At 32.7% G+C, this 22,008-nt stretch overlaps 3 protein-coding genes across 5 annotated transcripts; 2 read left to right on the plus strand and 1 right to left on the minus strand.

Moving 5' to 3' along the window:
• The first annotated feature begins 241 nt into the window (after positions 1–241).
• On the plus strand, positions 242–2,806 carry LOC123693370. The gene is made up of 5 exons (XM_045638444.1): positions 242–479; positions 763–900; positions 980–1,060; positions 1,197–1,449; positions 1,648–2,806. Exons 1-5 carry the CDS (start codon positions 426–428, stop codon positions 2,367–2,369), a joined length of 1,248 nt encoding a protein of 415 aa, XP_045494400.1. The 5' UTR covers positions 242–425; the 3' UTR covers positions 2,370–2,806.
• A 1,526-nt stretch (positions 2,807–4,332) lies between these two features.
• Positions 4,333–14,515, minus strand: LOC123693186 (aspartyl/asparaginyl beta-hydroxylase). 3 transcript variants are annotated; one of them, XM_045638178.1, is made up of 16 exons: positions 14,193–14,515; positions 13,931–14,119; positions 13,632–13,741; positions 12,858–13,028; positions 12,362–12,766; positions 11,238–11,382; positions 10,808–10,917; positions 10,382–10,493; positions 8,615–8,692; positions 8,267–8,484; positions 7,804–8,188; positions 7,382–7,479; positions 6,539–6,773; positions 6,247–6,352; positions 5,443–6,153; positions 4,333–5,269 (listed from the first exon to the last, which is right to left on the minus strand). In XM_045638178.1, the coding sequence occupies exons 1-16, from the start codon at positions 14,242–14,244 to the stop codon at positions 5,119–5,121; spliced, it is 3,276 nt and encodes a 1,091-aa protein (XP_045494134.1). In that variant the 5' UTR covers positions 14,245–14,515; the 3' UTR covers positions 4,333–5,118. The 3 variants fall into 3 exon arrangements, with proteins under 3 accessions (XP_045494134.1, XP_045494145.1, XP_045494147.1); XM_045638189.1 differs by lacking the exons at positions 12,362–12,766; positions 12,858–13,028; XM_045638191.1 differs by lacking the exons at positions 4,333–5,269; positions 5,443–6,153; positions 6,247–6,352; positions 6,539–6,773 and adding an exon at positions 6,780–7,038.
• Positions 14,516–15,212: 697 nt separating this feature from the next.
• Positions 15,213–16,794, plus strand: LOC123693559 (metallo-beta-lactamase domain-containing protein 1). Its single transcript, XM_045638724.1, has 4 exons — positions 15,213–15,515; positions 15,604–15,768; positions 15,841–15,951; positions 16,532–16,794. Exons 1-4 carry the CDS (start codon positions 15,365–15,367, stop codon positions 16,729–16,731), a joined length of 627 nt encoding a protein of 208 aa, XP_045494680.1. The 5' UTR covers positions 15,213–15,364; the 3' UTR covers positions 16,732–16,794.
• The last annotated feature ends 5,214 nt before the right edge of the window (positions 16,795–22,008 follow it).

Consider the following 22,008-nt stretch of genomic DNA (forward strand, 5'->3'; position numbering starts at 1 on the left):
AAAAGAATTAACGAAATCGGTTCAGTTGTTCTCGAGTTATGCGCTTACCAACACAATTTGCGATTCATTTTTATATTATAGATTATTTTTATATCGATAAACATAGGTATTAATGTTTATCGATATATTCTCGGCACTAAACACCGCCATGTTTAGTTCCATTCAATATGGCGCCGGCCACACTTTTTTTGTAGGTATGTCACTTCCATGTGATTCCTTATTCATTGGTCACAAATCACAATGTTAGAACTTTCAAATTTTTATTAAACTTTTGTTTCATTCACGTACCTACAGTGACTAATAAAAACTTTTGTTTTGGATTTACGATGAAGATTCTTAGCTTTTGTGAATGGAGATCTTCAATTTACAACAAGAAATGAATTTGTTATTGTAAACACATTCTTGTGTGGCTCCTAGTTTTAAAAATGGCAGTTTGTAGCCTTAGAACGGTACTTTTGATTGTGTGTATACTCGAACTGGTAATTATTTTTACAAATTGTATATGATTATCACGCGATTATATTTAAAATCATAAAATGTTAAAAACTGTTGTTCACGTTCAGTTTAAGATAACAAGTACAAAACTTCACATTGTTTGCAACAAGTGTTATGTTAAATCGATGTCCTAATTCTTGACTTGTTCTTCAATTTTATATGCTGTTAAATCATCATTCATTACTCAAATTTAAATGTTGATTTTTTTTGTACAAGAAGCTGAAATAACTCAGGTGGAATATATTGTAATGATTTGAATTCTTACAGATTGTTACTATACAGCGCCAAGTATTTGATTTTCTAGGGTATATGTGGTTACCTATTATAACAAATTTTATTAATATCCTCTTGATAATATTTGGATCTTTTGGAGCAGTGCAATATGTAACAAAATATCTCTTTGCTGTAAGTAATTTGATATTTAAATACATTGATTAATTATTTCGTATTTAAGGAGTTTTGACATTATTTGAACAATTTTCAGTATGCTATTTGGAGTTTGATGTGGTTGACTTGGAATACATTTTTGATATGTTATTATCTAAATCTTGGAACTTTAAACAGAGTGAGTTTTTGCATATTTAATTATTTACATTAAATGCATGTTTTTTTTTACCTGTGCATTCGCAGCTAACTTTTGAACTGCCATTAAGTATGAATCAAACTAGAATAATTCATATTTCATAGTACCCTGTTTGTAGGAAAGTGGCCTTTTATCACTGGGGACAGGCAGTGTGAGCTGGTGGGAGAGCAATGGATGGGGCTGCCAGCCTGTGTGGGGGGAAGTTGATGGGCCAGGGACCTGGAGACCAGCTCATGTTGATGGATGCTTCTTCCAGTGGCATCATGTTGAACTAGCGCAGTCAAGTGTTGCTGCTCTGTTCACTATTATAGCCTTGCCGCTTGCCATAATTCTTGCTTACCGTTCAATGAAGAAAAAGAAGCCTACCTCAGGTAATATAATAATTTTTGTTTCAGGAAGACAAGTATACAAGATATGAGGAAAAGTGAAAAATTCTTTATTATTGTAAATGCAATTTTCTGAAGTTTGGCTAATCACTTTCACACAACTAGTACTTAATAAAACTTGTATCAGACCAATTATATGCTGAAGCTAATTCGAAGTATGTACCTATTTATATTTACTTTCAGATAAAGGTACCTTGCCACGTCGTCAAGTATATACAATAGAATTAAGTCCCACCGAAACAAATATGAGTGAAAGTTCTCTCAAACCCATGACACCGCGTCGTGTCAAACGTAGATCTAGAGGCGCAGCAGGATCTTCGACGCGGAGATCGCGCCGGTCATACAGAAACGCTGGTTATATGGCATCTAATGCGTCATTACCGTCGGATCCAAGACCTTCGAGGCCAACGTCAGCACACTCGTCATATTCAAATTTCCATGCAGCCCGCCCGAATTCATATCATCCAACTGACCGAGATGGTACCTTACGATCACAAGACACGTATGAACTACCTCCACCACCCGCAGAATCTATTCCAATCATGACAAATAGGTATGAGACCGTACGGAGAAGTGTCAAGTCCGAACGCGGCCACGACGTCGTCGGTCCGTACAATGAGCCTAACAGATACGATCCTCCGCCTCCTCGCAACTACGATACAAACGTGCCATCTTATGATAATGTTGGCCGGGGATATGACGCCCAAAACTATGAGCCAAGAGTTGACACAATGTCACCAAATGAATCTCCATATGGAGCTAATGGGTATGGAGGATATCCAGTCGATGGAGGTTGGGAGGCGCCTCCTCCTCCGGCTCCTCCCTACACCGCAAGAGCCACGCCCCAAGCTCCCGGTCCACCAGCATATCAACAAGTTAATGACCCTTACAATGTAGTGCCTTAAATTTTACAAGTGTCCTTCTAGTAACGCTCACTGCAGCTCAACGAATTTCCCTGATATTTTTAAGTAAATTACTCTTTTTCTGTTAAAAACCTAACTTTAAGTATAGAGATAAGACATCACTGTTAATTGGGTAGGTAATAATGTACTTATATATTTTTAGTCATTGTTGTTGATGTATAAAATACATTCTTTTTAATTGTAAACAAAATCATGATATACAAAAAATATTATTATTCTTCACTTTTATGAATCTCGCCGTGATAGATCACGTTGGAATTTGTTATTACCTTTTTTTAACTAGGTACTTAAAGCGACATTCCAAACTGTTTGCACAAATTTGCATCCGTCCAAACAAAGAAATATTTTTTTCTTTTAATATAAGATTTCTAACTTTACCAAGAAGCTTATATATAATACACTGGAGATTGCATTATGACCATTAATCATAGGTCATAGTGCAATCTCCAGTGTATTAGTTAAAAGCTTCTAGATAGGGAGGCGAGGTAGCTAAATGACGTAATTCAACGGCGTCATCGAGACTTATCAAAATCGAAAGAGAAAATAATTTCGAAAAGAAAAGCTTCTATGGTAAAAACCATTTTAGCGGTGGGTTTGGCGTGTACGGATTTTCAAAAATGTAAAAAAAAACAGTTACTTGGGCATTCTCGAGCGCGTCAGATATTCATACTACGTATGCCCCAAGTCCCTCTGATAACAACGGTATACTAATCTGCCGGTTTGCGTGGTGGGGCTAGGCATAAAAATTCGTCAAAAATGCACAAAAAAAAAATTTACTCGAGCGCGTCAGATTTTCGGAAGGGGTGTTAAGTAGGCCCCAAGGAAGCTCCCCTTAAAAAAACTGACGATTACGACATGACGATAAGTTATGATGAATTTTTGAAAATGCAGAAAAAAAGAGTCCTTTTGAAATACTCGAGCGCGTCAGATTTTCATAGGGGAGGTTTATCTCGGTATCCTGAAAGCATATTTTCTTAATCTGACAAAAATGTTGGTGGGTTCTCTTAATCTGACCGAAAAAGGTTTGTGGGTTTCTTTTTTTTAATCATCGTTATTTCATATCAATTTTTCTTAACTCCCTCAGTTTTCGAGATATACACAAAAAACCGGGAGTTTGACTTTTTACGATGCTTCAAGTAAAAAAAGTTTTAACTTTGGACAAAAATGAAAAGAGACCTTTTTTTTAAAGTAAAATTACCTTTTTTGTTTATTTAAACTTTTTTTTTGGAAAAAGTAAAGTTCGCGACTTATATGCTGCAACGCGTTTTTCGGAAGATGAAATGGCTCCTCCAGACTTCCGGTCATGCGGAAACCGGCAGATTTTGTATTTTTAGTAAGTTTTAGATTATATTCTTCAAAATAAAAATAAAAACAATCGCGCTCGAGAATGCCGGATTAACGTTTTTTTTTTACAAGTTCGCGACCCTATAACTCGGCGGCGTCAAGGACTTATGGTCAGATTAGTTAAATTTAGTCTTAAAACACTAAAATCAACCCCCAATATCTTAATCTGACGCGCTCGAGTATTTCAGACTATCGATTTTTTTTTACTAATCTGATCGTCTATCCTGGGCGCGCGTCACTACTTAAAGAGCTAAATAGTTAATAAGGTTGTTCTATTAGGTCTAAGGTATCTCTCATATCTTAAACTGCCACGCTCGAGTATTGCAGAAAATTCCCCTCTTCGCCTCCCTATCTATTCTTGAACTTTACAAATACTAGACAGTAAGAGTGACATATGTCGTTTTCCACCTAACTCCTAAAATATGCGTGTATACTATACACACAATATCTGTAACTAAAATACAAAATGAGCTTTATTAGTTTAAGATTACCTATAAAACAAAATTTGGGAAACTTTTATACCAAATATACAAGAAATACATTATTACGTGTAGTTTTATTTTAGTGGCGTTTTATGGAATGTGAAATAAAATTGCATAAATATGAGCATTGTAAATATATTTTTACAAAACATAATATACCTATACTTAATACAAAATTGGTTGAAAAACTATTTGATAAACCATAAATCTTAAAACATAATGTTATGTTATGTACTTTGAAAATGCTTTCATTTGTTGTAACAGAAAATTCAATTTCATTAAATATATTATTTTGAGATATTTGAATTCAAAATAGGGTTATATAGTTAAAATAGTGCTGCGTTGTAATTTAATTTTACCTTATAATTTAAACATACATATAGGTATAAAACAATTGACTCTTAAATTTAATTGACTTAAAACATATGAATAATCTTACATATTCTAGTTTCGAAAGAAGTCAAATCATACTTATATTAAATGTTTCATTTAACTTATTATTATTTTATTTATTAATCACATGACAACTCACATCGGGAATCTTTCATACAATGCAAAGAATGGTGTGGAGACGTTCAAAATTAAGTTTTTAGTTTTATTCAGATTTCAGATCACGTACAAATAAAAAACTTAATACTATGCGATTCAAACAAGAACAGGATCGATTCTGCGCCATTTTGTTTCGTCATCATTACTTCAAAATAATAATTAATAATCAACGATCCAAATTAAGATAGGGCTTTATTGAGACAGGCAATAAAAAACAAACGATGATGGAAATGCAAAAGGAAAGGTTTCCAAGAAAATCGTACCTATTTTTCGAGTGATATTGACCTGACATTTTTTGAAATTGACACATTGGGTCATTGACATTCCTATTATAAGAATCGAATAGCACAAATAATTTATATCGCGGGTAAGCTGCGTCGTTCGGCGGGCGTGAGGTCCGGGTGCCACACGTCCACTATGAGCACGAGCCGCGGCGCTGTACCGTTGTGCCACACTTCGTGCTCGAAGCTATCGTCGAATATGAATACTTTACCCACTTCCCATTGCCTATGGAAAATAATAGTTAGCTTTTAAAAATGGCATTCTTTTATAGTGCTCTGTTGGAAAGAGAAAATTAGACTAAAAAGTTATATATTTTGGTTTTTAAATGTTGGCAATAAATGTTTGAATTTTTTTTCAAAATTACACTAATTGCGTCACCTAAAACCATGTTCTCTTACCTGGTTTCTTTATCCACTCTTATAAAGGTATCTTTGGTATTACTCAAGCCTAAATGCATACGAAGTCGGCAATTCGTTGGGCCGACGTGAGGTCTAACATGGGTTCCCGGATCTATTAAGCTGAATTTAATTTGGCCTCTCCTACATCCCGCAGCTGCAGTATCTTGTTGAACTATTGAACAAGTAACTGGCGCTTTCTTGCATCTTCCAGGAATTTCGCGACCTCTCACAAATATATCCAATTGCGACCACTCTCCGCGTTCTTTTAAGCCTTCTTTTTCTTTTTCGTATAACGTCTTAAGAGCTAGGCCTTCTTTCAAAATTTCACGCCATGACTTTTCCAAGGCCTGTGCTAATTTGGCATATGGCGTTTCTTTTATAGACCACCAAGGTTGACCTTTCAGTCGTGGCACGTTGTAAAGAGATCTTTGAGATGGAGAGAGGAAATGGCCAAGGCGTGCTCCACGTTTATGCACTTCATGAGCTTCATCAAACCTCTGTAGTAGTAACAGCGCATCACCTAAATGATAATAAAAGCGCGGTTCGCACGCCGGCCCTGTATCGCCTTCGAGAGCTTTACGTAAATATACTATGGCTTCTTCTAATTTATTATACTGCGTTTTTAAAACGAAACCATAATGAGCTAAAGCTACACGATCATTTGGCTTAATTCGAATAGTTTCCTTAAGGACTTCGTCTGCTAGGTCGGCTCTGAAATTGGAAAACAAAATAGTATGTATTCATACTTAGTTATTGCGTACTGAAATAATTGATTAATCACTATTCAAAATACAAATCTCTCACCTGTTAGCCATCAAGAAGCATATTGTTAAATTGTTTCTATAGTGAACATCATCTGGAAACCGACGGATAAGTAAGCGGTAAACTGGTTCTGCATTCAAATATGTTCCTAAAACAGGCATTATACTAATATAACTATTGGTAGGTAGATGTATTGTTTTAGAACAACGAATTGACTATTTTAAAAAGTAGGATTAACATACAAGAGACTATAAAAATACGTTTGTACTATTCAGTATTGTTTTAAATGTAATATTTCGAGTTTTTATACAACATGTAAGGAGTAAACACCAACCTCTAAACTGTATTCTATCGATGGCCCGTTGAGCGATTTCCAGCAGCCTTTTATTTGACAAGCGCTCATTCATTTTGAGCAACTGTAGATATGCTGCAATAGCTCGGGACAGTAATTTATTATCCCTTTTTGCTTCAGCCATCATGTCCAACGCTCTCGCAGCGAGCCATTGCCCGCGAGCACTGTTCTGTAGTTCTTTTGCTGACACACGTCGCTCGCACGCAGACCACGCTCCCTCCATACGTTAGTAAAAAAACCATTCACATGCATATCCACACAACATTTCAAACAAACTACAATGTCTACCAGACACTTATAAGATACAGGGGATGGCAACTATTCTAAGGATTATCGTCAAGAGATCGCCAGAAGAACTTTGCGCAGGGTGCGGGCGCGCAGAACAGTCTGACGCATCTTATGACGAGATTTTAGGGGAGGAAATTATGAAAAAAATGGCACAACGAGCAGTTATAGGCAAAAAAGTGTTATTCTAGCCAATCCTGAAACGCAATAAATAAAATATTCTAAATTAAAAATTGGTATTAAAGTACCATAAAAGCAAATTTTTGAAATTTTGTTTTCAAAATTTTACATTTTTTATTATAATTTATACAATAAATTAAGATCGGTTAAAGCGAAAATTGAGCCAATAGCCGACATACTATCTAGCCTACATTTCTAGGCACAATGCATATATTTATTTAAAGATAATTTATAAATATGTAAATTAATCCCTTAATTAGTGCCGAGAGTAGACAGATTTTTATCTTCACGATGTGGATAACCTATTTCTTTTGTTTTTATTAGTTTACATATTCGAGAAAGTATCAGGCGCATTCATACCTGTCGAAGTTCATCTTCGGCAAGGTCAAGTTGTTCACTCCAGTAGGGATCGTTAGGTTCGCCCGGCCAGTCGTCTTCTATACTGTTTCCACCACCTTCTGCAAAAATATACATGACATATAATCATGATTTGTAGATTTATTTGTAACATCAACAGCACACATCAACCTTTGTAATTACAATATATTAATATTTAACGACACCAAAGAATATCAACAACGAAGTAGGTAGAATGTATCTTTAATTTTTAAACCAATTTGAACTTACAGGTATCATTAAGGTAATGCTAGAAAAATACGGACAACAAACAAAAGTTAATTTCACTCACATGTTAGTCATGCCAAATAAGAATTTATGTTATGTTATTGCGCATGCCAAGGCTGTGGTTATGAAGCGAGTACACGTTGACGAGAGGTGTTTACTGTTTTTGCCCGGCCTCTCCGGTTCCGGCAGTCGACCGTATTTAGCTTCTAGACGATTTAATAATTCCGTGTCATCGACATCCGATATTTCTTCTTCCACTTCGTCCTCTTCCTCTTCCAATTCTTCTTCTATTTGTTCCTCGTCAATTATTTCAACATCCTCTGAATCTTCATCGGGTTCTACTTCTGGAGGTGCTTTTGCTACAACGGCACTCTTAGTTTCTTTCACTTCAACTTTTTTAGCAATAACTTCCTGTTTCACCGGTTCTTCCTCTTCCTCCTCCTCTTCCAATTCTTCTTCGTCTATCTCTTCTTCTTCTTCCTCATCTTCGTCACTGTAAAGCTCTTTTTCATTGTCTTTATCTTTATCATGCTCTTGAATTTCCTAGGAAATGTAAAACAAAAGCAGATATAGTCTTTGAAAAGGTTTGTCTGTAGAACCAAGGCCAAGTATTTTACTTACTTCTTCAACATGCTTTTTAATTTCAACTTTATTGTCTTCTAAATCTCTTTTCAATACCGGTGCAGATTGTACAGGTGCAGGTGCGGTATTTTGTACAATTTCTTCTTGAACAGGCTGAATAATTTGTTTCGTTTCAGTCGCTGGTGGAATAAGTGTCATGCGCCTATCTATCACGGGTGGATCTTCCCTAACTACTTGTTCGTCATTTTCCGGTTCATCTGTTAGATTAATTTACTATTATAAGTTTTATCGAAATTGAATGTAAATTTATGAAAACTTAAATAAAAATTAAATATTTGTTTTATATTTGATAAAAGAAATCGCGTAATATATTGAGAAAGTACGCACCACGCCGTGCTGTGGCGCGTCGCACGACCGCGTGCGTGGCGACCAGCAGTGCGCCGCCCACCACCAGCTTCAGCCACACTGCAACATATGCGCCATCTCAGAACACATGTTTCCGTCTAATACGCGTGATTTTGCCGAAATCGTCATTTTCTTTTTCTATCCCTAGCTTTCATTATAGTCTTTAAATATTATGCTGTCAATTTCCACTAAATGATAAAACTGGCAAATTGTAAGAAAGTGTTTGTAGTAAAATTTGAGTAATTTTAGCATCAGATTTATTTTGATCGCGTTGCTTTTGTAAGTGTTACATAATAGTTTAATTTACCTTCCATACGAACGAAGCCATGATAAATGTCTAATCCCAGTGAGAGTATTGAATTCATGTCATGTAATATGTAAATTGAATACTTTTTATAAATAGTTCATACGTGCACGTTCGCACTTGCAGTTGACACAAATAAGCAAGTTTCTCGTACGACTTACGAGGTGCGTGGGCGATGCGAAATTACGCAGGCGTTCTCAACAACGAGGTATTTTTGTTTCACTAATTGTCCGCCGTTCCTAACGAAAACATTCAAGAAATAGTTCTCAAGCGGCTTTGTTAAATTTCATTATTTAATTTGAGTTGTTTTAAAATTACGATCCATCACCATTTAAACAAAGCACTACATGTAATTTTCTGATTCTGAGTGACGTCATCCGAAACTGTATCGCGATGATTAATAGAATCGAGAGTTGAAGATGGTTTCTACATAAATGTGAAAATAATTAAAAGTAAGCAAAATACTACCAGACAATAAATTGGTTTGTTTATAATATTTACACACGATATTCAGGCATGTGATTTTGTGAATTAGTTAAAATACATATAAAATGATTAGGTATTAAGAAATTAGCATGGAAAACAGTCCACGATATTTTTGTTCCTGGTATCTCGAAGGTTTCTATATTAAATTTAAGAATTTTTTTCATTAAATCTAATTTAATAAAAATTCAGTCGTTAGTTTTCATAACGTATAATCACAGCTCGTAAATTAGTAAGTACCTATCCTTATAAAAATAAATGCTTGCAACTAAATAGCATTTAGTACAAATAAAAAAAACTAAATACAAATCCTTAAGATAGCTTACACTACAGCCATTGAGGGCGTTTTTGTTATTATTTCAAATCAAACATGTGTCAAATGCTATGCAAAAAGAAAACTATAGCAGCCAGAAGAAGTTTATTATCGTAATTAATTCGTTAAGTATGTTATATCGATATGCTACGTATCGTGGACGATTTACGTAGATAAAAGAAGAAAAACCATATTTCGCTTTCCTGATTTAACATTTTTAAAGCGAGTGCTTTGGGATGCTGAATACTGTATGTTACTTATAGGTTTTCAAATTGATAGGAATTGTTAAAATTTAAATTTTATTTAAACTGGATGTGTCATGTTAAAAAAAATTGGAATTTTTTATGTTTTTATTCTTGACTATCCATAAGTTTTTTTTTTTACTTCGTATTTAAAATTTGAGAATTAGTCAAGGTTAATATTCGTGATATGTATTTAGTGCAACACTTTAAATACGTAGAATTTTATTTAAATTGACCCAAAGAGGAATTTTTCACAACACATTTTCATTTCTTCAAACACATAATGTTTAGTAAAATATGCAAACGGTTAACCACACAACATTCTAATTAATCATGTTAAATGTATTAATAAAGCAGGAAGCGAAATACATATTAAAAAATAAAAAAAATTCTATGACTATACTCACTGCCTTGTGAGGCCTGTGCTTCACGTTCCCGCCTTAATTCCTCTTGTTGTCTTTCGTATTCTTCCTCTGCGGCAAGGGTATCTGGTGTGCTTTGAAGAGGTTCTTCTTCAATCTGTTAAAAAAATATATATTTGTAAGTTAAGAATAATCCAAGTAGATATGTAATAGTATATTATATGATAATAGATTACTAGTAGTTTGGATAATGTTGAAGTTTCATCTTTATAATGGAAAAATGCGGAAAGTATAATAATAATTTTAAGCAGTAACAATCACAATAATATGTTTTTTACCGCAAAAAAGACACAATGCTAAAATGGTTATGGTTTGTATAGACTCAATTTTTTGCTATACTATAGAGTATCTGAGATTTCGGCTTCGTGCAAAACAATATATTTGCACAAAATGAGCTGAATATAAACTTACTTCTGTGTATGGCTTGCCCGCTGGCGGTATTGTGATGCGTTCGACTGGTGGTTCATCGTCATCTTCTGTCGCATCTTCTTTTGTTTCTTCTTGTTCTTCTTTTGATGCATCTGTTTGTGAGAAAATTTTTTTCCTAGAAATTCAACTTATTAATCCTGCTTTATTAGTCAAAATTTACTATTGTAATGTTTGCAACATAAAGGACTAGAAGCCAGAAGCAAGCAGTCATAATATATAGCATAAATTAATTTAACTACTGAAAATATTCAATTTTAGTATTACAAGGGGGAGCCCGGAGCAACCTCAATTTTTTACTTACCCCCCTCAAATTTATACATTAATAAAGATGAACACTGGCTCTTCATATACAGAGCTTATTCTAGTTTATGAGAGTACATAAGGTTTTGTAAAATACAGATTTCATTATTACCATCATCATCATTATCATCATCTTCCTTTATTTCATCCATATTGGTAACCTCTCCAGATATAATATCCTCATCAGATATCTCTCGTTCGATCTTTTCAACGATTTCATCGTCGTCATCATCGTCATCGTTTTCGTTATCTTCGACCTAAAAGACAATTCAATTATCAACCGACTTCAAAAAAGGAGGAGTTTCTCCATTCGACTGTATTTGGGTTTGTTATGTACTATGAATTTACACAAAATAAATAATATTATGACAAAATTAATCGAGCAACAGTTTCTATTATCTTCCTCCCAACACGAATATTTAAAAAGCAATAATTTATCTATTAAAACTTTTGTTGTTATATTACGTAAATTAACAGAGGGAGGATTGCAAAGAAATTTGTTATTGACCAATCTAAAGATGAATAAATGTGAAACTTTTTATTTCTGTACATGAGGTTTTGAATCTGTGGTGGGCCTCTAGCGTCAGTCGAGATTGTGATAAGTGGAGATATTTTTTAAGATAACTATGTATATAGACAGAGCCTTCTAGCAAATAGACAAATTATTTTTTTATAATAGGTACTTAATTCATTAGATATAGTAAATTATACAAATCTAACAAAATAAACGCAATCAATTTCAGTTACTCACATTATTCTCGATAATGTAATAGGTATTATAATATTACTTACAAATTATGTAAAAAAAATTCAAAAACAAAATCCAATCAATAAAACTGATACAGGTCTAAAAGCACATGCTTTTAAGAGTGTGGTTAAATTATTGTTAAATTCTTCATGTTATATGTCTAATTTTAACATGTCTCATAAAAAAATAGTAATAAATATATATATCATGTTATTATATCACTTCCAAATAATTCTTGGTTAAATTTAAATTTAGAAAGCAATGCTGTTAATTGCCAATCAAACCAAAAGATAAGTATATGATTTTTTTAGTATCTCTTAAAGATTATCACGATAACAAAATAACAGTGCACACACCACAGGGTTCCATAGATACTGTATTAATTTAATACAATGGATTAAAAAAAAAAAAAAAAACTAGAAATCAATACTTGACTATGGAACCCCAAACTAAACAAAAACTGGAACTCATTTAATATGATTGAGAACCTCATCATTCTGCCATGAGTCTTCATCAACTTCATCATTGTTAAAACTCTCCACTTCATTTTCATCATTTTCTTCATTACTTTCATTGTCATCATCGTTATTTACTTCATTTTCATCATCATTGTCTCCATCATCATTATTTTCTTCGTCGATTTGGTTTTCATCATCAACATCTTCATTTGTTTCATTGTCATCATCATCACCATTATCTTCTTCTTTACTTTCGTTTTCATCATCGTCTTCTTTAGTATCATATTCAACATCATCTTCATCTGCATCGTCGTCATCTTGTTCAACATGTTCATCAACTAATTCATCATTTGCATCATCCTTATCTATATTACTGCTCTTTATGATTTTTTCATAAATGTTTCGGTAAGCACTATATGCAATAGATTCATCCTCCTGTTCATATGTTAACAATAAAGACAAAAATTGTAGTGAAAAAATACATAAATAAAGGTTATTAATGCAACTCAAAGCTATTATTAATCACCTCTTGTTCTTGTTCATCATCACTTTGTACTTCATCAGCATCTTCATCTTCAGTATGATCAACTTCTTCACTTTCATGTTCATCATCTTCCTCTTCATGATCACTTTCTACATCTTCATGATCATCATCATGCAGATCGTCATGATCATCATCATGTAAATCTTCATCATCCTTGTGATGTTTACAAACAGTATGGTACAATAGGAATTCATAATTTATTTAAGAATGTATAACTGTAATGTGCACTTGAAACACATTTGTTTTTAAATAAGAGTAGAATTTTAAAAAGTTAATAAGGTTTTTGATATTTAATACAATAATATTTTTCCAGTAAGTTAACTTTACTATTTAATTAATAGAAAAAATATTTGCCTTTATATTTTGGGTTGCAATGTAACTTTAATGCAGGTGCTCAACAATTTAATCTAATTAAAAGCAAAAATATAATTTTCTACAGCCTTGAATCAATATTATGGTGATAATGTGTCTGTGTAATAAGTATATGTAGTAAATCACTTAAATAATAAATTGAATCAATAATTTGAATAAAAAATGAAAATGTAATATTCATGTTTATTCAAAAAATAAGACAGATTATAAAATGAATAGATTTTTTTTAAACTAAATATCTGTGCAGAGCTTCCATGTTGGAATTATAGAATTGTGATTTAGACTAGATTATAAATTTGAGATGATGTATGTAATTTGAGATATTATGAAAATTGACCCTCAAGAGAAATAATATTTGACTTTGATTAAACATAAGCTGCTTACCGGATGTTTTAATTCTAGAGTATGTTCATCGTGGTGGTCATCATCTGGAACATCCTCAATCCAACCTTCTAAAACCCCAGAGTATCGGGACTCAACAGCATTAGCTTCCACTGTAATAAAATAATCACGAATTAAACTTAACATAGCACATAAAATATTTTTTAATTTATTTTTCAAATATGACCCATTATGTTTGTGAAGTTTTTTTTATATTTTGAACTCAATAACAAAGCAACTGTGCAAGAATAATTTGTATTGTATGCTTTATAGAGCAAATATGTTTGAAGATTAATACTTACATTCACTAAGGCCCCTATTTTCCAATATAATAAGTCCAATTAATGTAACTAAGACAGTCAGGAGTGAAAAGAAAATTATTTTAGCACACCAATGTCCACCAGTACCATGATCATGGTAAGTGTGTATGAAAACATCGCCTTCGCCGAGAGTAGCAGCTGTACCACGAGGTTCTTCTACGCCAAGCTCATCTGTAACACATACAGAACGGAATAATATTCATCTAGATTTGTGAAGAATAAAATAAATTAAATCAATACTGACCTTTTTTCCTTTTCTTATCTTTACGTTTTCTCGGCTGTACATCTCCCGACATTGTTAATTTGCCTGACGCTGCTTTAGCGACAGTGCCTCTTACTGTTTCATAACACTTGGTAAACAAAGAATACAATGGGACTGAGCCACTTGACAAAGGGGTTTCAAGGAGGATAAGTGCGCAATTATCTTAAATATTTCTTTAATTAAGTTCTGCGCACGTTTTCTCATTAAAATAACCTACATGACAAATGTATCACTGCTGCTTTCTTGAATTTATTTTAGAATTTTAACCTAAAAATAACCGGCAAAGACAGCTCAAGAAAGGGACGGATCACCTAGTCAGTGTTACTAGTCATAAGATTATAAATTTGACCAAACGATACAGTAGAGATTAGTAAACTACGCAGATTAGTAAGCTACTAACGCCCGCGCAGTAAAAGAAAAACCCGCATAGTTCCCGTTCCCGTGGGATTTCCGGGATAAAACCTATCCTATGTCCTTTCTCGGGTATCAAAATATCTCTATACCAAATTTCATGCAAATTGGTTCAGTAGTTAAGGCGTGATTGAGTAACAGACAGACAGACAGACAGAGTTACTTTCGCATTTATAATATTAGTATGATTTATTATATGAATGAATAATTTTCATTTAAGTATATATTATATAAATATATTAATTGAATAGTCTTTTTTTTATAAACAGGTGTTAGCTTTTTATATTAAATAAAAACTTTGGCATGGAAAAATCCTAATCCTAAATTGAGCTCGACCAAACAACCAAAATTTATATGGAATACATTAGATTAGACTTCTTTCATATGACATGTTTTATATAAACATTTTGATCAAATTTTTTCCACATAATGTGAGCAAAATTTCCTTAGAATTTGGGGGCACTTTGGGGGTATTGATCATCTGTTTACAGGTATGAGGTATCATGTCAGTGTCAGCTGTTTATAAACTTCAAGTATGACAATAGGTAATTGATCATCTGTAACAGCTGATCGATTGCATACAAAGTATTATTCGTAATAAATCTCTATTAAATATAGTTTAAATATACGAAATACTTATATTTATAAGAGAATATCATACAATATAGGATAAGAGTTCACTTTTCGTGTTCAATTTTCAATTTTCTTGTTAAAAAAAAAACAGATATTAGGGATATTCCAAAATGTGTGAAGTGGTTGTTTTGCATGATGGTTATTCCTTTATTAATAATGATGGTGAAATGATGGCAAATTGTTCATGTACTTTGGTAAAAGGTCCTCACAATATAATTGTTGATACCATGACTCCCTGGGACTCGGAAATAATATTGACTGGTATAAAATGATTGTATAAAATATAAATGATGAAGATTGTTTGTACTATGTTGTGTGTTTACTTAACTTTTCATTGAATTTGTTTAAGCTCTAATGAAACATCAATTAACCCCTGACGATATACATTTTGTGGTATCAACACATGGACATTCAGATCATACCGGCAATAATAATCTCTTTCTTAAAGCAACCCATATAGTCGGTTTTAGCATATCATTTAGAGATAAGTACTATATTCATCCATTTGAAAATGGTTAGTAAAAATTTAAATTGAAGTGTTATACTTAGTGTATGTATAATGAATAACACTTTAACTACATTTTAGGTGAAGAGTATGTGATAAATGATTTTGTTAAAATAATTCCAACACCTGGTCATACTCTATCAGATGTAACAGTTCTAGTCAAATCTGAAGGACAGAATATAGCAATTGCTGGTAAGAAAGATATAAGATATATTAAGTACTAGCTTCCGCCCGCGACTCCGTCCGCGCGGATGTCGGTCTTCGCGTGGATGGTTATTTCTCCATTTTGAGTACCTCTGTCAATAACATCTTATAAATATCTATTGGACCCAATTCCCAAATACGGCTAGGCCTATAATAATACGCAACGTGTGTTCGCGGTTCTACGGAACAACGTCTATGGATAAAACTGAAAAATTAAGATTAATTTTTTTCTACGTATTTTTCCAGGATAAAAAGTATCCTATTTTACGCCCAGGATAATAAGGTATAATTATACCAAGTTTCATCGAAATCCAACCGCTAGTTTTCACGTGATGCCTTCACATACAGACAGACAGACAGACAGACAGACAGACAGACAGACAAAAATTTTTTTAATCACAATATATTTGGGTTTGGTATCGATCCAGTAACACCCCCTGCTATTTATTTTTTCAATATTTTCAATGTACAGAATTGACCCTTCTACAGATTTATTATATATGTATAGATTCTTGTTGTGTGTATCTGTGATCAATAAATAAATTCATACTATTATTGATTGTTAAAGGTGATTTGTTTGAGAAGTATGAAGATATTAATAACCAAAGCATTTGGCAAGAAGCAGGATCAGAGGATCCTGCCAAACAATTGAGAAATAGAACAAAGATTGCTGATATAGCAAATTGGATAATTCCTGGACATGGCCCAAAATTTGAAATCACAGATGAAATCAGGATGTTGTTGAAAAAACAAACTACAGATGCTTAAAATGTAGTAAAATTAAATGGAATGATTTCATAATGTTTTGTTAATAAAATTAAACACAAGATATTTGGTTCAGTTTTATTAAATATCATAAAATAACAGATATCCTCATAAAATAACAGATAGAAGACCACAAGAGACACGAAATATTAAACAAAAAACACACTGTGCATTGCAAAGGTCAGCTAGTACAGAGGGAGTTCTTAAGCCTAGTATGCTAAATTATTTAGTAAGTAAAAATACGAATAGCCCATCAAACCAGCAAGATAACCATGACCAAAACAATGATTAACAACCAGCGCCTCCTCCTATCGTAAGTAAAACAAAAACTTATAACACAAAAACAAATAAACGAAGTCCCCCAATACGGCCGGTCACCGCGGGGGTCAAAGACCACAACCCTCCACTCCATCCAATACATATATGTACATACAACGCTCGATCACTACTATCATATGAAAGGCTACTAGAGTTCAAACACGCCATATCAACTATTAAATATGATATCATTGGTCTATCAGAAATTAGACGTACAGGCTATAATATAGAAGAAACTGAAGACCATATATTCTGCCACTTTGGCGAAACTAAAGGCAAATACGGTGTAGGATTCCTCATAAAAAAACACCTAAAAAATAACATAGAATGCTTTACTGCAAAAAATGAAAGGATATGCACACTACACTTAAATTATAATAATACAGCTCTATCCATTATCCAAGTCTATGCACCGACTTCAGAAGCTACCGATCAAGAAATAAAAGAATTCTATGAACAATTACAAGAAACTCTTATACCATGCAGCAAAAATGTTATAATCTTAGGAGACTTTAATGCCAGAGTTGGTCAAAAAATTAAAGGCGAAGACAGAATTTTGGGAAACTCATGCTTTGGAAAAAGAGACAAGAGAGGAACAACTCTAATCCAATTCTGCTGGGAAAATAATCTTTTCATTATCAATAGCCTATTTGAGAAGAAAAATAAGAACCTCTGGACATGGCTTTCTCCATGTAAAAAGAGAAGTCAGATAGATTACATTTTATCAAACATTAAAAGCAAATTTACAAACTTTGAAACAATAAACTTATCATTCCCGAGTGACCATCGACTTTTGAGAAGCACTTTATTGCTGACTAAGAAAAAAAAATCTAGAACAACATATAAAGGTAATAAATTTTCACTACAAACTAAAGAACTACAAGAGAAATACATTGAAGCATTAAAATCTAATTTAAATAATATAAACCCACAGGAGAATGACGGAATAGAGAAGTATTATGATAAAATAAAGCAAGCTATTGATAAAAGTTTAAAATCTATAAGTAATGAAAACAAAAATACAAAAAACCACTTTATTATTTCAGACACAACCAAAGACCTGATAAAAAGAAGAAATGAGTTGGTGAACAAAAAACAACTAACATCAGAAGAGAAACAAGAAAGAAGTTTCTTATTTAAAAACATTCATAAAATTATTAGAAAGGAATACCAGGATCATAGGCTTACTAAGATTAAAAAACATCTGAACACATCAAGAAGTGTGAAAAAGAGTTTAAAAGAATTGGCAACAACCAAAAAATGGATACCTTCATTGAATAAAAAGCATGACAACAAAAATACATTTTGTAGGAATGAAATATTAAAAGAAGCCACCGAGTTTTATAAAGACCTCTACACTTGCAAAACAACATCTATAATAGAAACACCCCTTACAACTAATAATAAAAAACTACCTAGGTTCACCGCACAAGAAATTTCCTTAAGAATAAAGAAACTAAAGAATGAAAAAAGCATGGGTCCTGACAACATCCCGAATGAAGCCATTTCAACAGGTATAACTCTACTAACACATCCCTTAACCAAGCTGTTCAATAAAATCCTCGATGAGAGGAAAATTCCAACTGAATGGGCAAAATCGGACATAATACTACTCTACAAAAAAGGGGATCCTAACGACCTTGGTAACTACCGACCAATCAGCCTACAATCAAACCTCTACAAACTGTTCGCCTCTTGCCTTGATAAACGCCTTGAAAAATACACCGAAGAATTTCAACCCGTAGAACAAGCAGGCTTCAGAAGCAAATATTCAACTATAGATCACATACACTCACTGGAACTCATTATAGAGAAATACTTAGAAATGCATCGCCCGCTTTACCTAGCTTTCATTGATTATGCTAAAGCATTTGACTCAATATCTCATAGTAGCATGTGGAGTGCTTTACAAGAGTGTGATGTACCAACAGAAACCATAGAGCTCATTCAGGACATATATATGAAAAGTAAAAGTAAAATAATATTAGATAGAACAGGCACAGAAATTGATATATGTAGAGGCGTCCGTCAAGGTGACCCACTCTCACCCAGAATATTTATTAGCGTTTTACAAAATATAATGAAGACACTAAAGTGGGAAACCAAAGGCATAAACATCAACGGTCAATTTCTTAGCAACTTAAGATTTGCCGATGACATTGTACTCTTTGCAGAAAGCTCATCTAAACTAGAATCAATGATAAATGAAATTAACTACATCAGTAATGAAATTGGGCTAGAACTAAATACAACAAAAACTAAAATAATGACAAACAGCACTAAGATACCAATACACATTAAAAATGTTTTATTAGAATATGTACCAGAATACATATATCTTGGCAAACGGGTATCATTTTCAAGTTCAAGACATCAGGATGAGCTAATGAGACGTGTGAATATGTCTTGGAATAGATTTTGGAGTATGAAAGAAATTCTAAAATCCAATATTCCAATCAAGATGAAAAAAATTGTGCTGGATTCGTGTATCCTGCCGTCCCTCGCATATGGGTCCCAAACATGGATTTTTAACAAAAAAACGACTGAAAAGATTCAGACAACCCAAAGAGCCATGGAACGGAGTATCCTAAATTTAAAAATAAAACATAAAAAAAGAAACACAGATATAAGAAAAACAACAAATGTGATTGACGCTCTGGAACAATGTAAAAAACTAAAATGGAAGTGGGCCGGACATATCGCTCGAATGAAGGCTGACAGGTGGGCCAAAAGAGTAACGGTATGGAAGGGACCCAGTGGTAAGAGAAACCGTGGCAGGCCGGCTGAGAGATGGCTAGACGAAATTCTGAAACTAGCTGGAGAAAATTGGATGAAAAAAGCAAATGACAGACTAGAATGGAGAAAACAGGAGGAGGCCTTTACTCTTAAGAGGTCCTTAATAAAGATTGATTAATTAGTTAAGCATTTCAATAAGAATTTAATAATAATATAAAAAACTATGTATTTACTGTTTAACTTAGAATAATTTACTTGAACAAATAATATAAAAAACTATGTATTTACTGTTTAACCCCTCAGCTGTCGCGGCGCGCCGCCTCAAAAAGGTGCTGTCTGTCGGGCAAATTCGAGCTTTCGGCGCTGATTTGCCGATTTTTTTCGATATTAAAATTTGTGATATAAACTTTAACCTGTGAGACTCTTGTAAATTTTGATGCTAACTAGATAACCAAACTTTATATTAGTTACCTTACTTACTCCCTGGCATGCTTATTTTACTTATTAGAAGCATTTTTTCCCACATATTTTGAATAAATGTTACATTGTAAAGAAAAATACTCATAAAAAAATAATATCAAGGTATTTTAGATTTTTATTTTTGTATTTTCATACTAGAATAGACAATCTTTTGAGTGAATATAACAAAAACATAGGTTTATTTAATAAAAATTCGAGAAAGTTGATTATGAATATCATCGTTTACGCATGAGCATAAGCGGGCGCGATCTCCAATCATGTTCATACAAATACAGACTTTACAGGGTGCTCCAAAATGACAACATTTTCAAAATTTTTTGCTACTTGTTTTTATTTTTATTTTAATCAAAACTAGATAAAAACTAACAGTAATTTTTACTTTTTGGAAATATTTAGGTTTTTATTAATGTTTAAAAATCGTCTTATTCCTAAATGACGTTATTCTTATAGTGGGCTTTGTTCTAACGTCTGTATGTATAACGTCTCCACATGTCTAATTTATTTTCTCTTAAAATTTGCATTTAAGAAAATATTTTTTGTGGTAATAATAGCATTATGAAGAAATGCTTTTTTTTTCTTTCATGCTCTTAAATATTATCTATACATATATAATAAATCTGTAGAAGGGTCAATTCTGTACATTGAAAATATTGAAAATATAAATAGCAGGGGGTGTTACTGGATCGATACCAAGCCCAAATATGTGATTAAAAAAATTATTGTCTGTCTGTCTGTCGGTATGTGAAGGCATCACGTGAAAACTAAGGTTTTGGTTTCGATGAAACTTGGTATAATTATACCTTATTATCCTGGGCGTAAAATAGGATACTTTTTATCCCGGAAAAATACGTAGAAAAAAATCTTAATTTTTTCCGTGCGGACGGAGTCGCGGGCGGAAGCTAGTAATCGTATAATATGAAATGTTGTCCAACTACAAATCGAAAGGCACTGTATCCATTCAGAAAAATGTCTAAGCTGTACAAATGTGAAATCTACATTTAATTATACCATAACTTAATTATAAACCGTTACATTTAATTTATAAATCAAAAATTTACGGAAATTTGAGTTTGAAACATTTTTTATAAAATACAGCTTATGTAAAGGATAAAAATCAATAAACTTAAAGATTCAGAACAAATAAACAATTACATATAAATGATATTATACATCTAAATGTTATACTTATCATTCTAAAAATCAACAAAAAATAGGAATCAGAAAACATACTAAATGAAAATCATTATAATATTATGTCCCTAGTTGTATAGAAGAAATAATCGTATCATATTATTGTTTTATTAAAAAAATGAACGTTATGCCTTAATAAAATTAACGCTCCCAATCCTATTTATGCATATAACTTAGCCACGCGTTACTCAAATAATTTTGTCCGTGGGCTAAATTAGCTTATGAGTATGGCCGCCAAAAATTGTACATTCAAGAAAAAAAAAATGTCCTTGTCATTTTATATAGCACCAGATTTTTTTATATAGTAATTATGGTAGTTTTTATATAGTTTCAGCTTCACTATGTTATATTTATCATTATATTAATAATTTAAATTAATTTTGAGTGCCTTTAACAAGCTCAATATTTTTTTTTTGAAATGCTTATTTTCCTTTCCATACTAAAATCATGTGTCCCACTTAGTCATCTCACACTTTGAAGTCACAAAATTATGCAAAAATCTATTGATACCTGTAAAATTTTGGTATTTCTAAATTATTCTGTAAACTTGTGGAT

Source organism: Colias croceus, chromosome 1 (assembly GCF_905220415.1).
Source record: "Colias croceus chromosome 1, ilColCroc2.1".
NCBI classification, from domain to species: domain Eukaryota; kingdom Metazoa; phylum Arthropoda; class Insecta; order Lepidoptera; family Pieridae; genus Colias; species Colias croceus.